The sequence below is a fragment of the Drosophila bipectinata genome, chromosome 2R (assembly GCF_030179905.1).
Source record: "Drosophila bipectinata strain 14024-0381.07 chromosome 2R, DbipHiC1v2, whole genome shotgun sequence".
Taxonomy (NCBI): Eukaryota; Metazoa; Arthropoda; class Insecta; order Diptera; family Drosophilidae; genus Drosophila; species Drosophila bipectinata.
In genome coordinates, this window is record NC_091737.1 from 24189773 (window position 1) to 24204881 (window position 15109).

At 42.9% G+C, this 15109-nt stretch overlaps 2 protein-coding genes across 10 annotated transcripts in view; both read right to left on the reverse strand.

Moving 5' to 3' along the window:
* Positions 1–15109, reverse strand: part of KCNQ (KCNQ potassium channel) — a 40492-nt gene that overhangs the window by 5773 nt on the left and 19610 nt on the right. For 2 of the 9 annotated variants that reach the window (XM_043211044.2, XM_043211043.2), the window contains exons 1-8: positions 3111–3273; positions 2839–3024; positions 2159–2376; positions 1924–2099; positions 1552–1677; positions 1382–1492; positions 1131–1318; positions 533–577 (exon numbers count right to left, since the gene is read on the reverse strand). In XM_043211044.2, coding sequence (XP_043066979.2) covers positions 533–577; positions 1131–1318; positions 1382–1492; positions 1552–1677; positions 1924–2099; positions 2159–2376; positions 2839–3024; positions 3111–3163 — 1103 coding nt within the window. In that variant the 5' untranslated portion in view covers positions 3164–3273. Of the gene's footprint in view, positions 1–532; positions 578–1130; positions 1319–1381; positions 1493–1551; positions 1678–1923; positions 2100–2158; positions 2377–2838; positions 3025–3110; positions 3276–3379; positions 3720–15109 lie in introns of those variants that run through there. The other 7 variants (XM_017231766.3, XM_043211046.2, XM_070278209.1 and 4 more) reach the window with 6 other exon arrangements.
* Positions 5711–8423, reverse strand: mlt (tubulin folding cofactor E like protein mlt). Its single transcript, XM_017231771.3, has one exon. It carries the CDS (start codon positions 7436–7438, stop codon positions 6017–6019), a length of 1422 nt encoding a protein of 473 aa, XP_017087260.2. The 5' UTR covers positions 7439–8423; the 3' UTR covers positions 5711–6016.

Below are 15109 nucleotides of genomic sequence, written 5' to 3' on the forward strand. Positions count from 1 at the left end.
AAACGGGGGGTTGAGAGACAAAGATAGAATCGAATAAAAAGCTTTTCACTCAATTTGCTTCATTGAACTCACGTGTTAATTATAGTTTAGACACACATTTACATATATGCATTTTTTATGGAGTTTTTGTTTGGGCGCGCGGCAGCAGAACACACAGAATGAGAATCAATTCGTATCACATTGATTAATCATACATATATCGGTCATTGAGGAAAAAAATTCAAAAAAAATGTTTTTCAAAATTTAGCATAGAATTCTTTAGAATGCAGCGGAAGACAGAGATGGATAGAACGAGGCGAGAGAAAGAGACAGAGCGGCAGAGGTAGAGAGAGATAGAGAGACTGGTGCTGATGGTAAGAAAGCTGCGAATTAATTTTATTCGATTTAGATGTGGGAGCCATGTCTACAGATGTGGGTGCTTTGGGGGGCTGAAGGACACCGCCCTTAACAGAATGATGGCAATTGCTTTTTGAGTCTTGCTTGGCTTTGAGATTGATTTTTATTGCTTTTTTTTATGGTTATCAAGTTTTACCTATATTCAGTTATGTTTTTTAATAATCGCTCCCAGTTTTCAGAACTGAAAATGTTTACAAAAATTATATTATCTATGGGAAAAAGTAAATTATAGAGAACTTAAGTGGTTAATAATCTGGTGGGTGTGGAGAAGAAAGACAGATAGATAGAGAGTTGGGTGGCTAAGTATTCTGACGGGGCTACACTCTAGATATATGCAATATATCTCTAGTTCTACCCATGCTAGGTGTTGACCAGTGTTCTTGTTCTGTACATCTTTAGAGATTGTTTTAGTTTGTTTTTACACATGTTTAGTGTCATGACGCTTTACCAATTGGCGCCTTTCTATGCGCTTCTCAAAAAGTTTAGCTGTGTCGGTCATGAGCACACTCATGTTTTTGTTTTAATTTCGGTTATACACACCAATGCAGATCGTGTTCGAGTGTGTGGGTGTGTGGTGTGCGAGTGTTTGTGAGAGTGTATGTGGTAATTTATCTTTTTTCTGTACAAAAAGTCGTTTCACTTCTCCTCTGCAAATAAATTCCCCAAAAGAGTCTTCATTTTTGATACAAATAACCCACCCAAAGCGAAACAGTTGAAGGAAGGGGAATACTTACGAGGCCGGCGGACTGGGCAAGGCCACCTGATGGATCTTCCATGTGGCCACCGACACGGAATGCTCGTCGGCCGCATAGCATCGCCACACGGCCTGGATGAGAGTGGCAGCCGGCTGGCGTCGCCGGATCATGTGCTTCTGCCGCTGCTGCTGCTGGACCTTCAAGGCAAAACCACTGCCCAGGATTCCCTTTAAAAGTTATTTAAATTATTTATCAATAAAGTAAATATATAGGTACTATTTTGTGCTTACCGCTGGTAGTGCAAAGAAGGATATTCCCAACAGAGCACAACAGGAGGCTATCAGCTTGCCCTGCCAGGTGATCGGCACCATGTCTCCATATCCCACCGTGCAGAGTGTAATCTGCATTCGAATTATTGTTATACTTTTTATAAACTATAAAAAATAAGTCATTTTCTTACCACACCCCACCATAAAGCCTGTGCGAAGTTACTGAACTTATCATTGACGTCCTTCTCCCACATATAGACCAGGAATGATGCAAATATTAGACCTAAGAATCCTATGTACATGGTTGTGATCAGCTCCTACAAAATAATCATAAAATATGAAATTTAACAACACTTGCCATTAAGTAAATTCAATACATTAACTTAATGAATGCAAAGTATTATATACTCAGATTTTGTCGCTTAATGAGAAAGTAAGTGACCCTACAGCACAGAAATTAAATTTTAATAGCTTTTTTTGCGCTAAGCTTCCAGTTGGAATGCTTTTGTTTTTGATTTGAAATTTAGCTCAGAATTTAATTAATTTCAAGAGAGTTTACTAACCTGTCTGTGTGCGTAAACAACCGAACCGAGCAGCTTCCAGGTGCCGCCCCGTCGATCCATGCGCACCATCCGCAGGATCTGAAAGAACCGCAGTCCTCGCAGGGCACTTGTGGCGAACACCTGACCGGAAGTGCCCATGCCTAATACTACAATTGAAGCTAAAATGGTGACTATGTCTGCAAATGATAAAATTTATTATTAATCTACTTGTTATGCTCCTAAAGCTCTATCTTACCTATAATACAGAATGGTCGCTTGACGAACTTGAGCCGCCCTATGCAGCCCTGGTACCGCGATCGGCAGCCCGAGGACCACAGGCGGGCCCCGAACTCCATCGTGAACCAGATGACAACCAGAATCTCCATCCGGAACAGGATGTACACGGCGTCCTCCTCGTATTCCTTGATGGTGGAGAATACGCTCAGAGCCAGGCAGGTGAACACCATCAGGAATCTGATACATGGTAGGTGTGATAAAAAATTAATAAGTTTATTTTATTTAAAGTATAAATATATTTTTTATATTTATTTATTTTATTTTAAAAGACTATGTAAATATTTTGAATGCTTTCTTTTGTTTAGTCGGCACTTTTATGGGAGAATAAATAACAATAACTACGTATTTATGAAGGTGTCATATAACATTTCATTTTCTTCCATAGGTGCGGAAAAATTTACTTTTAAGAGTACGATTTTAAAAAATATATTTGAGAAAATAATTTTACATTTAAAAGAGTTCAAGTAATAAAGCTTATCTTAAAATAAATAATAAAAACAACTCAAAAAGGTAATTCATGAAAAGTTTTAAGGAAAATCACAACTTAAGTGTGTTTGTTGATACTCCACACTTCTTTCTTGTTTTTTGTTGATTAAAATTAAAAAATTATTTAATTATTTATTTAAAAAATATACTTACACCATAACATGGTAGAATATGGCGTGCAGGCCCCGCGGTCGCTCCAGGAAGTTGTAGAGGCGGCTCTGGAGGCGCCGGTAGCGAACATCGCGGCGGGTGCCGCGATTGTAGTTGAGCGGCTTCCCTAGGAGTGACATTCGCGGTTGCAGGATTCGTTCCGAGATCGGCCTGCCCGGTCTACATTTCCTGCAAAGAGGAATTTAAACATTTATGATTTTCACTTATGGCCCGGTATCTCAGAAGATAAGAGAGATCATTTTTGCTGAGTGTACCCCTTGTACTCCCTAATGTCGTAGAAGGCATAGATATCGTTGTCGGGATCCATTCTAATCTCATTCCAGCACACTGATTTCTCAACAAATCCCGGATAGCTTGTGACACTTTGGACACGTCTGGTCGGAACGGCGCTTGAACCGCAACTCGATCGTTGGTTAAGCGTTGGCCGGTTAAAAAACCTTCCCTAACAAGTCTACTGACTTTCAAAACCCTCATGTGTAAATTTTATTAATTATCTACATAAACAGTTTTTCGTTCCACACACCTTGCATTTTTATGGCAGACTAGGTCTACGCAGACCTCTATTTGATTTTATTTTGATACTCTATATACCACCCTCAATATACATCGTCACTCGCCAGAGTGTCATAAAAATTCGCGTATTTTAGCGACAATTTCGTTTTGGTGCTCCTCCACAATTGTGGGCGGGTCAGGTTCGGTTTAGTCACGATCTCTCGACTTTGTCTTTGCCCAACGTGCTGCCCCGAGATCGTACGTCATTAACATTTGGTCGGCACTTGCCGGGCCATGCCCCATAGCTCACAAAAACAGCTCAAATATGGGTGAGTTTTGGCAATTCGTTCGGGGTGTGCTGGAAAATTACCAGCCGCCAATAATAATACTAGGGTTTCAAGAACTCTATATTGCTATGGTAAATATAATATATACTATATAGAGGGTATATATTGAGAGAAATGCTAGGAAAATTTCACAGTATTTTGATTGGTTCCGGGTCTGTGTTTATACACTTTCTTTAAAGAGGCTGTTTAAAATATCCTCATAACAATCATAAGCTTAACAAGAAAGGAAAGCTAACTTCGGGCGGAGCCGAAGTTTATATACCCTTGCAGTTAAAACTGGATATATATCGCAAACATCGGATATAGTTGGCCGATCCTTATGATTACATCATAATAAAACCAATTAATTACAATAAAAAATCTAAAAAAAAGTCCCAAGCTTCTATCTTCAAAAATACGAAAGTTGATATTTCTACCAAATACCATTTCCGATCGTTCAGTTATATGGCAGCTATAGGATATAGTCGGCCGATCCTAATGAAATTTGGTAGGTCGGATTAACTGACCAAAAATATAATCTGTAGCAAATTCCAGCTTTCTATCTTCAAAAACACGAAAGTTGGGTCATTTCCGATCGTTCAGTTATATGGCAGCTATAAGATATAGTCGGCCGATCCTTATGAAATTTGGCATGTCGTAATTTGTCGCCAAAAATAGCTCTCATGTTAAATTTGAAGTCTCTAAATTTAAAAACACCAAAGTTATACCATTTCCGATCAATCAGTTATATGGCAGCTATAGGATATAGTCGGCCGATCCCGGCCGTTCCGACTTATATACTGCGTGCAAAGGAAAGAAGGGTGTGTGCAAAGTTTTAAGACGATAGCTTCAAAACTGAGAGACTAGTTCGCGTAGAAACGGACAGACAGACAGACGGACAGACAGACGGACAGACAGACGGACAGACGGACAGACGGACAGACGGACATGCTCATATCAACTCAGGAGGTGATCCTGATCAAGAATATATATACTTTATAGGGTCGGAGATGTCTCCTTCACTGCGTTGCACACTTTTGGACAAAATTATAATACCCTCTGCAAGGGTATAAAAAGAAAAAGTTAGACATTTGATATTTTTATAAAAAGTAAAATAAGTGGAATATTTTAGGGTCTATATTAATTGGGAGATAGGTATAGGTATCTAGTTGAAAAAGAAACCGATTTTCATATATCTGGAGATTCTTCTGACCATCTTCCATTTTTATAGGACAGCTACTTTCACTGAAGAGTTTTAATACAATTTTAAGGAAACATCGATTTAAGAAAATATTCTTTAGTGAAACTTTGAACTTTTTAAGCAAAAATAAAATTAACTATTTTAATTTGCAGAATGTCTTTAGAGGTCTTTGTAAAGAATGCATTTCTCTGAATCCATAGGGATAATACAACAACGTAGTCATTATTTTCTATAAGAAAGATATGATCAGTAGATTGATTTTGTATCCAAAGCGGTAAACTTGAAAGCCCCCAACCAACAAAGAAACGTCAAACAAAGAGCCGTCTTATATTGGCTCTTCTCTGATTTATATTTACAAACTAATGCAAATTAGACATGATTCATTAAAAACACACAATTATCGTGATTTTACTGGCATCCCAAGTCCCCAAGCACTGAAAAATATATATGCTAAATGGACGAATTGCGATGGCAGGCAGTCAGGCAGTTATTGTTGTGCTAATTGTATGTGGGAAGCGGGAGAGCCAGTTCTCAGGTCTCTTTTGGCAAACAACTTTTCAAAGCTCCAACTACATGGAATGGATATATAATTGCAATGTTGTGAAGTCAGTTATCGACATCGAGGCATCGCCACTTCGCCACATTGCCACTCGGTTCTCTTTGAAAGCTTTCCACCATCCACGGACCACGATCTCCGGGGGGAGAGACTCTTTGTTTTTTGATTCCGCGATGTGAGTCAGCCCCCTATCTTATCTTCCTGCCCCCCTGGGATGGGCCCCCGATCCCTACAGAAAGTGCTGCCCATAAGCATAGGTCCATTAAGGCGAAAAAATCGTTATATTTTAAAATTGTTTAATGCATTCTCGCTTGTTGATGTGTTTCTTCTTATATATTGTAAGTGCTGCTGTTTGTTGTGAGTGTGGCTTAGGTTAGGCAGTAATTTAAAAATACGATGTGGGTGCGCAATGCTCGCTTGGCCGTCAGAACGTATTTACACAGTAGTTTGCTGGGGGAGAACAGAACCGCTTTAACATTAGGAAATAAAAATACGTTAAGTATAAGTGTTCGTGTACAAGATCACAAGTTGTAGCACCGGGCGGGGGAACGAGGCGGTGGGGATGTCACCTCCTGCCTCACTGCCTCACTTCTTGGCATCGATGATGATCTCGTCGCCCGACTGGATGTTGTAGCTGTACAACTGTTTGTTGGGGAACCTCATCTCCTCGGGCCCGAACTCCTTGTAGTCCTGGTCGAGATAGTAGAGACGCATCTTGTTGGGCGCCAGGCCCACCAGCTTCTCCAGCTTGACCTTCAGATCGTTGACCGTCAGGTAGATGTCCACGAACCGGCTCTCGCTCACATCGTTATAGGTGAACACGACCTTGACCCGCTTGTCCGGCTTCAGGCTGACGTTCACCAGGGGGTCCAGCTTCCCGTGGATCCGCAGCAGCTCCTCGTACCTGGCCGGTCGCTCCTCCTCGGGCTTGTCCATGTAGTAACGGACGAACGCCCGCTCGGCGTCCACCCGCTCGTCGGTGCCGATCTTTCCGCCTCCGTTCAGCATCTCCACATTGGGCAGCCGGGCTATCAGGAGCTGGCGCCGCTCGTGCTCCGTGCACTCGAGGCTCTCCCACAGGGGCCAGTGTTTCACGCGGAGATTTCTCAGCTGCCCGAACTTGGCCAGCTGGTCGATGGCACTCCAACTGTTGAGCTGCGCGGAGCTGAGGTTGAGTAGCTTCAGGCTGGGGAAGTATCTGTGGGACGCCGACTCGGCCTCGTTCTCCGCCTCCTCCGCCTGGAGCGAACGGATGGGACAGTCGGCCAACACCAAGGCTTCAAGGTTGGGGAAAAGGCGGCCCAGCCGGCAGATTTCCTGCCAGTGCTCGACGGGATTGCCGGTGAAATGCAAAGTCTTTAGTTCGGGATGGGCTTTGGTAAGCCTCCGTTGCTCCTTTTCCTCCTCTGTTTCCGTATCCGGTTCCGTTCCCTGGAGACGCTGTTCCGCCAGCACCTCCACCTCGTGGGCATCTATCAACACCTGTCTGTAGTTGTTCAGGCTGAGGTGGAGCTCCTGGAGCACGGGCAGGTTCTGGAGCAGGGCGTCAACGCAGGCCCAGTCCAGGTAGGTGCCGTTGAGCACCAAGCTCTTGAGGTTGATCGTGGGCGCCGTGGCCAAAGCACTGATGGGACTGGCCAGCTGATTCTTGCTCAGATTGAGGAACTCAATGCGCGGCATGTGCTCCAGTATGCTGAATACCTCCGACCAGTCGCGCAGCTTGTTCTGGGCCAGATCCAGTTCCCGCACCCGCTGGCACTTGTCGCGGATGCTTTCGAAGTCGCCAGCGGAGTCGATGTCGCAGTCGTTGAGCACCAGCAACGCTGGGACACTGGTCAGGGGGGAGAGTCGTGGTATGAAGATGGAGAACTCCATCCGCCCGCCGCACTTGGTCACCGTGAAGTCGTTGGGCAGATCGCTCCGCTTGTGCAGCTCCGGTTCGTGGGCATTCTCGAACTCGCACTCGGCGAAGTACTTTCGCTCCAGCGCCTCCAGCAGGGATGGCATCTCGTTGCAGTACTCGTCTCTTTGTAGGAGGGACGTTCCACTCCCCAGCCCTTGGCCAGTTCTTAGAAACCTACTTCTTCCTCCGCTCTCTGGCCTCCGACCTCTGTCCTCCGAAGGCTACGATATGGCCAGTATAGTGGGGCTTTCCTCAATTGATTTTCCACTCTCTTGCTGGCATAGACTTTTCCGTTTTCCGTTCCTAATTATTTAATGTTTATTTTTGTGTCTTGGCGTGTTCTGGCCGTGGGGCTGTGATGCAATTTTTCAGTTTTTTTGCGCAGTTGCAGTCTTCATTGATTTTAAACAAATTATTGCGCACGTTCCGTGTTCGTTGTATTTTTTTGTTATTATTGCGCACTTTCGTATTTGTGGTGAGTCCGTTTTTTACTAAAGTGCTGCGATGTTAAAAACACAAAAATTCGTAACAAAGAAACCAAAAGTGCGTTGGTCTTGGATCTTGGTCTTGGTACCAGCTTAGATGCGTTTTCCCTTTGTTGTTTTTTGTTTTTGTAGTGGTGGTTGGTTGGTTGTTGTTGCTGCTGCTGCCGTTTAACCTTTGTTGTTGCTGGTGTTGCTTGTTGCCTAAGCTGATGTGGTGGTGCAGATAGTTTGCCACTCTGTCCGCTCGCAGTGCCACCAAATGCTCAAATAACCACCGAGAACCGCGCGAACTCCGCCAACAGCCGTCCCAGTCGGTGGGGCTTCGTGTGCTCGTATTCGAGTCGTGTGCTCGTATTCGGATTCTGGCCTGTTTAGTGCTTTTGCTGTGTAGGTCGCTCGACATGCGCCCAGGAGCGGTTCAGCCGATTTCGGGCGCCCAGCCACCCTCACCGGTGTACACTAGTTGGGGCCAATGTACCCCTATTGGACTATATTCGATAAGTTCTCGTCTGACGTCTCACACAAAGTAGATACGTGGGTGAGGAGGCGGCGGTTCTGATCAGACAAGAACTTATCGTGTAATTTTGAAAAAGCTAAGAAAATAATAAAGGAAAATAACATAACATTTATTTCATAGCCTTCTTTTTGGCAGGGTTTACTATGGTTTTTAATATTTAGGAACTCTAAAATAATAATAATATTGATCACCTCTTAAACACGTTTTTTTAAATTGAATTTTTTTCAAAAAATACTTCTATCCTAAATATGTCGCCCCCAATTCGGGCGCCACACTTTTCCCGCCACCCATTCACCCATGTAAGCGATTTGACAGCGACCTTGCCGATAAAAATAAATAAACTGCTCAATTACGAAATTTTGTTTAAATAAAACTGGCGGCAGAACAGAAAATAATTTGTTTGGTTGCTCTCGCTTTTCGATCTTTGGTTGTGGGCTTTTGGGGTTTCTGGTGCAGGCCAGAGCATAAATAGAATATAAAAGAAGGGCAGCGGATTATTATTTTAAATAGTAGAACACACATTTACAATGACCTTGCCGCTTGCACTTGGCGGCGGCCCTAAAAAAACAGACGCCCCATTTGATGGATGTCCCAACTGACAGGCAGGCGCCCACCGCCCACCCGCGGCCACTGAGTGCGCCTCTGGCGAGCCGTGAGGAAAACCAGTTACAAGTCAATGGTCATGGCACAGTAGGCACTCGCTGAGAGTGACAGGTCACTAGCTGCTTTATTTTGATTGACGCCTACAATTGCAAGTGGGGCGGACAGAGCAGAAACATGCAAAAAATTAAGAAAATAAATGAATATAAATTTAGTGACGGCCTTGCAGGTCATAATGGACCGTTATATGACTCGCTTCGTATCAGTCGCTGGGGTTCCACTTTGCTTCGAAAGGTGCGCAATAGATCCGCGAGAGAGTTCAGCGTCGCTGTGGAAGGGGGGTTGGGAGTTGGGAGATGGGGAGAGCAACCCAGGGCAGAGAGCAGAGCGCGCGCCAATTTAGAAAGCTCTCGCGCACACAGCTGTGCTTTGTTGTGTTGCCAATGTGCTCTCTCTCTCTCTCTATTCTGGTGGAGCAACAACAAAAAATAACAAACACATATGTTTGCTTACTTTGAGGTGGGGGCTTTTGGGGCAAAAAAAACTACGCAGCATTTGGGCTGGAGCTTCGGCGACCACCAGCTGATTGTGTTTGGCTAGAAAAGCTCTGGCCCCAATAGCCCCCACCCCTGGCCCTCCCGGGGAGCTTTGGCGCCATGTGCAACGCTTGCCACCACAACAACAAACAAAGAGCCAAACAGATGGCAGCTCTTTGTCAGGTTGCTCCGCTGATTTTCCCATTTTCTCATTGTCGCTCGAGTACTCGGTCTTGTTTTTTGTGTTTTTGATATTTTTTGGGGGGGAAGTGGGGTCTTTATGATTTGATTTGCAACGAACACGCCATGGATCGAAGGTTTTGCTGAACAGTGAAGGTTCCATATAAAGAATAGTTTTCAAAATGTTTGGTTTAAAATAATAAAGAAAAATTCTGAATAAGAATTATTAATATTAGCTTGATTATTTTACGTTAGATTTTGAAAATATGTGTGGCTTTTCAGGGTTTAATGCAACGAAATGCAGGCCCGCCAATAAATGCCTCAAGATCAAAGCAAAACGAAAAATTCTTTTGAAAAAATTAAACTTTCGATAATCGGCAAGGTTTCAATAAGGCAGAACCTTGAGATGAGTATATCTATAGGCTATATCTTTGCGATTATGTATCTGATCCCAAAGCAGAATACCTAAACGGATTGGCAGATGGACTCTTCACCAATCTGCATCACAATCTGGGAGATCCCCTGCGAAAATTGGGAGCAACGTGGCAGGGGCACTATGGCCCACGGAGAAGGCTATATATTTGCCAATTCTTATCCGATCCCAGAACGGAGTACCTTTATCGATTTGTGGAAAGATTCTCCACCAATCTGCATCAAAATCTAGAAACAAAATATCTTTTAGATTTTTTGTCAAAATTTCCAGGGAGTTCCCTTCAAAAATGGGGAGTTGCATGGGAGGGTCACTTTGACGCACGGGGATGGCTATATCTTTGTCAATTCTTATCCGATCCCAGAACAGATTTTGATGCAGATTGGTGGAGAATCTTTCCATAAATCGATAAAGTACCTTTATCGATTTATGGAAATTTCAGATTTTTAAATATTTTTCAGATTTTTTGTTAAAATTTCCAGGGAGTCCCCTTCAAAAATGGGGAAATGCATGGGAGGGTCACTTTGACGCACGGGGATGGCTATATCTTTGTCAATTCTTATCCGATCCCATAGCGGAGTACCTTTATCGATTTGTGGAAGGATTCTCCATTAATCTGCATCAAAATCTAGAAACAAAATATTTTTTAGATTTTTTGTCGAAATTTCCAGGGAGTTCCCTTCAAAAATGGGGAGTTGCATGGGAGGGTCACTTTGACGCACGGGGATGGCTATATCTTTGTCAATTCTTATCCGATCCCATAGCGGAGTACCTTTATCGATTTGTGGAAGGATTCTCCATTAATCTGCATCAAAATCTAGAAACAAAATATTTTTTAGATTTTTTGTCAAAATTTCCAGGGAGTCCCCTTCAAAAATGGGGAATTGCATGGGAGGGGCACTATGGCTCACTGTGAAGGCTATATCTTTGCCAATTCTTATCCGATCCCATAGCGGAGTACCTTTATCGATTTGTGGAAAGATTCTCCACCAATCTGCATCAAAATCTAGAAACAAAATATTTTTTAGATTTTTTGTCGAAATTTCCAGGGAGTCCCCTTCAAAAATGGGGAGTTGCATGGGAGGGTCACTTGGACGCACGGGGATGGCTATATCTTTGTCAATTCTTATCCGATCCCATAGCGGAGTACCTTTATCGATTTGTGGAAGGATTCTCCACCAATCTGCATCAAAATCTAGAAACAAAATATTTTTTAGATTTTTTGTCAAAATTTCCAGGGAGTCCCCTTCAAAAATGGGGAGTTGCATGGGAGGGTCACTTGGACGCACGGGGATGGCTATATCTTTGTCAATTCTTATCCGATCCCATAGCGGAGTACCTTTATCGATTTGTGGAAAGATTCTCCACCAATCTGCATCAAAATCTAGAAACAAAATATTTGTTAGATTTTTTGTCGAAATTTCCAGGGAGTCCCCTTCAAAAATGGGGAGTTGCATGGGAGGGTCACTTGGACGCACGGGGATGGCTATATCTTTGTCAATTCTTATCCGATCCCATAGCGGAGTACCTTTATCGATTTGTGGAAAGATTCTCCACCAATCTGCATCAAAATCTAGAAACAAAATATTTTTTAGATTTTTTGTCAAAATTTCCAGGGAGTCCCCTTCAAAAATGGGGAGTTGCATGGGAGGGTCACTTTGACGCACGGGGATGGCTATATCTTTGTCAATTCTTATCCAATCCCATAGCGGAGTACCTTTATCGATTTGTGGAAAGATTCTCGCCCAATCTGCATCAAAATCTACAAACAAAATATTTTTTAGATTTTTTGTCAAAATTTCCAGGGAGTCCCCTTCAAAAATGGGGAGTTGCATGGGAGGGTCACTTGGACGCACGGGGATGGCTATATCTTTGTCAATTCTTATCCGATCCCATAGCGGAGTACCTTTATCGATTTGTGGAAAGATTCTCCACCAATCTGCATCAAAATCTAGAAACAAAATATTTTTTAGATTTTTTGTCAAAATTTCCAGGGAGTCCCCTTCAAAAATGGGGAGTTGCATGGGAGGGTCACTTTGACGCACGGGGATGGCTATATCTTTGTCAATTCTTATCCGATCCCAGAACGGATTACCTTTATCGATTTGTGGGAAGATTCTCCACCAATCTGCATCAAAATCTAGAGACAAAATATTTTTTAGATTTTTTGTCAAAATTTCCAGGAAGTCCCCTTCAAAAATGGGGAATTGCATGGAAGGGACACTTTGACCCACGGTGAAGGCTATATCTATCTTTTTTCTGGCCCAGTTTTTCACAATGGCTGTTCTGAAGATATATTCTTTGTCGGCTGTGAAGAACGCCTCTGTTCCGCTCCACTGAAGTCAATTCGCAAATATTTCACTCTGCACACAGCCATAAATATGAGTGATAGATAAAAGTGTTTGTACACACATCGTGCCGCGCACACACAGCTAATATTTTTGATTGACAGCTAGTTGCAAATTGGTCAATGTCTGAGCTGGGTTCAATCAGGGACTTGCCAATTTTTTCGCCTTTCATTCTTTGCGAATGCCCTTTGTGTGGGAAAATAGGCGCAACAGACCTTGGTATTGTTATTTGGGTGTTGGATTTATTTATTTATGGAATTTGAATGTCTAGAATCTAGATCATAACCATGTATAATATAAACTAAAAAGCCAACAGCGGGCAGATATATATTGAGCTAAAAATTTGCAAACAATTCGCAAGAGAGTGGACAATGTCCCGTTGACTATATCACTTTATGGGGCTCTTAACCCCAAAAGTCAATCACTTAAGTCGGCCCGAACCTGTCCCATTTAAAGATGCCCACTCGTGAGTGGTTGCATCTATCAAAGTCATCAATTATGTCCACTTGCCGCAGCCCCTCATCAGCTTTTTGAAGACCGAGACCCATCGAAGCACCTAGCCCCATCGAGTCTATATTTAACCAAAATCGTTGGGACTTTGGCGCTTAGACTTGTTGGCATTTTCACTCTGTTGTGTGCGATAATAGTTCAAAAAAATATAATTTTCTGTTATGGCTGTGGGCTTTTCGCGCCACCCGCCCGTCCTACCCGCCAGGGAAAGCAGAGTCGCAAATAAGTCATTTGTCAATAGAATTTTCATTTCACTTGACTGCTGCCCCTTGGCCTTGCCCCTGGCTTTCAAGAGGCCCGCCACGATGAGTCGGATCGGACACAATTAAGCTATTGCTGCATCAACATCATATATCATGTATCCGCATATCATCCAGAATTTATTATTTTCTGATCTATATGCGCATTGATTTGCCTTTATTGGAAGCTTTTCATGAAGATGGATGCGTTTGGTGGTAATTAGGAATTTTGTGTAGCTTCCAGGGATATAAATATTGTTTTTATGGCCACAGAAGCGTTGGGTTTTTGTTTACACATCGGGGATCGGACGGCACAAAGGCCTAGTATTATCCAGGGTATCGAGATACGTTCCGATCGATTGCGTCAATTAATGCAGAAACTAAAAGTGTTGGGGCTGCCTCTGGCTCTTGGGTCGTAAAGTTTCTAAAAATTGTGCCTGGTCTGGGGGTCTCGACGACGTTTAACGACTTTTGAACCGAATGGCACACAACCTCAAAAATGGCAGCGTAAACAATGGCCAAAAATGAAATATGAATTGGTAGGAGTACGAATTTCCCTCGACAGCATCTTTTTCATCTTTTTCTTTGTCTCTGGCCCGAGTCTAGACTCTAGACGGTTCTTGTGAATTATTGCACGTTTACCCAGTGTCAACAGCATCTCTGGCTCTCTGCCGGCGAATGCGAATGTGTCTGGTTTGCGGCCAACCTTGCGTATGAGTAATTTCATTATGATTAGCTGCCTTGTGCTGCATTTAAAATGAGGTCTGTCTGAGGTCCATTGAACGAATTTTTGTATCAAAACATGCACTGTTAGAAAAATATTTCTATAAGAGCATATACTAACAATCAAGGGGCTTAACTTGAGATATATACTCTGAATATATCTACTTAGATCTCCTAATTAAAAGACTATACATTTCCTTTTGATTTCTAATTTTTTTGCTTTGTGCAGCATATGACCTCCTCGCTGGCACATTTTTCTGACATCACAAGTTCGCTCGTAAATTCTGAGAGAAAGCCATATCGATTGGTTATAAAAAAAAACTTTGTTTTAGCGATAAGGGCAAACAAATTGTTTAAAAGTGATTGAGTACTAGAGCTGGAACGTCAACAAGTCTCTCGATAAGCAATTTTTGATTCTCGTTTTTCGCTGTGGCTGTCAATAGTCTGCAGTATCATGCTCTGACTAATTTGGTTTCGCCTTCGCCGAGGTGACAGGAACGGGGGGGAGGACAGTGTCTGTCAACTGGCAGCGTTAATTTAATATGCAACATTTGCACTTTTCGGTCAGCAGCAGTGGGGTAACCCAAGCCCCCAACGTCAACCCATGACCAAAGCCGGGGTTCATCGGTTACGCTATCGTTGGCGGTGTCACTTTCGGGCGAGGATTGGGGGGACAACACCTCCCAGTTGTGCCACACCACGGGCCATACCACACAGCACAGCAGATTGTGTTGGCGGTGAAAAGTTCAATTTTGAGCAATGCACTTTATGCACTTTCCCGCCAGCCGGAGGGAAATTGCGGTCCGGCGGGAGAAAAGGGTCTGTGTCGGATATACGTCCGTGTTTATTGCTCATCGTTTGTCATCCGAGCGCGGTGGCGTACTTGATAGTCACGCATTTTGATGGAATTTACGCATTTTGTGGGAATTCGCTTGTCCGGCGAAAAGGATAATGTGATTTTTATGCAAATGTCTTATTTCATCAATAACGGTTTTGTCAAGTCCGTCTGGCAGTGGTTTAATGCAAATTAAAGGCAAAGCCCTTAAATTAAAATTCACTTTTTATGGCCAGTGATTCTGCGTTTTTACTGAAAAAGATAAACCCTTAAATCTTTAGTAATTTCTGTTGTTTAACTGCAAGAGATTTAAATGATTTTATAAATATTTCTCTTTAAAAATCATTCTTCTTCCATGGGGATTTTTCCTCC

Excerpts from the sequence above, each read along its gene's own strand:
- mlt (XM_017231771.3), bottom strand. The coding sequence starts at position 7,438 with ATGCCATCCCTGCTGGAGGCGCTGGAGCGAAAGTACTTCGCCGAGTGC.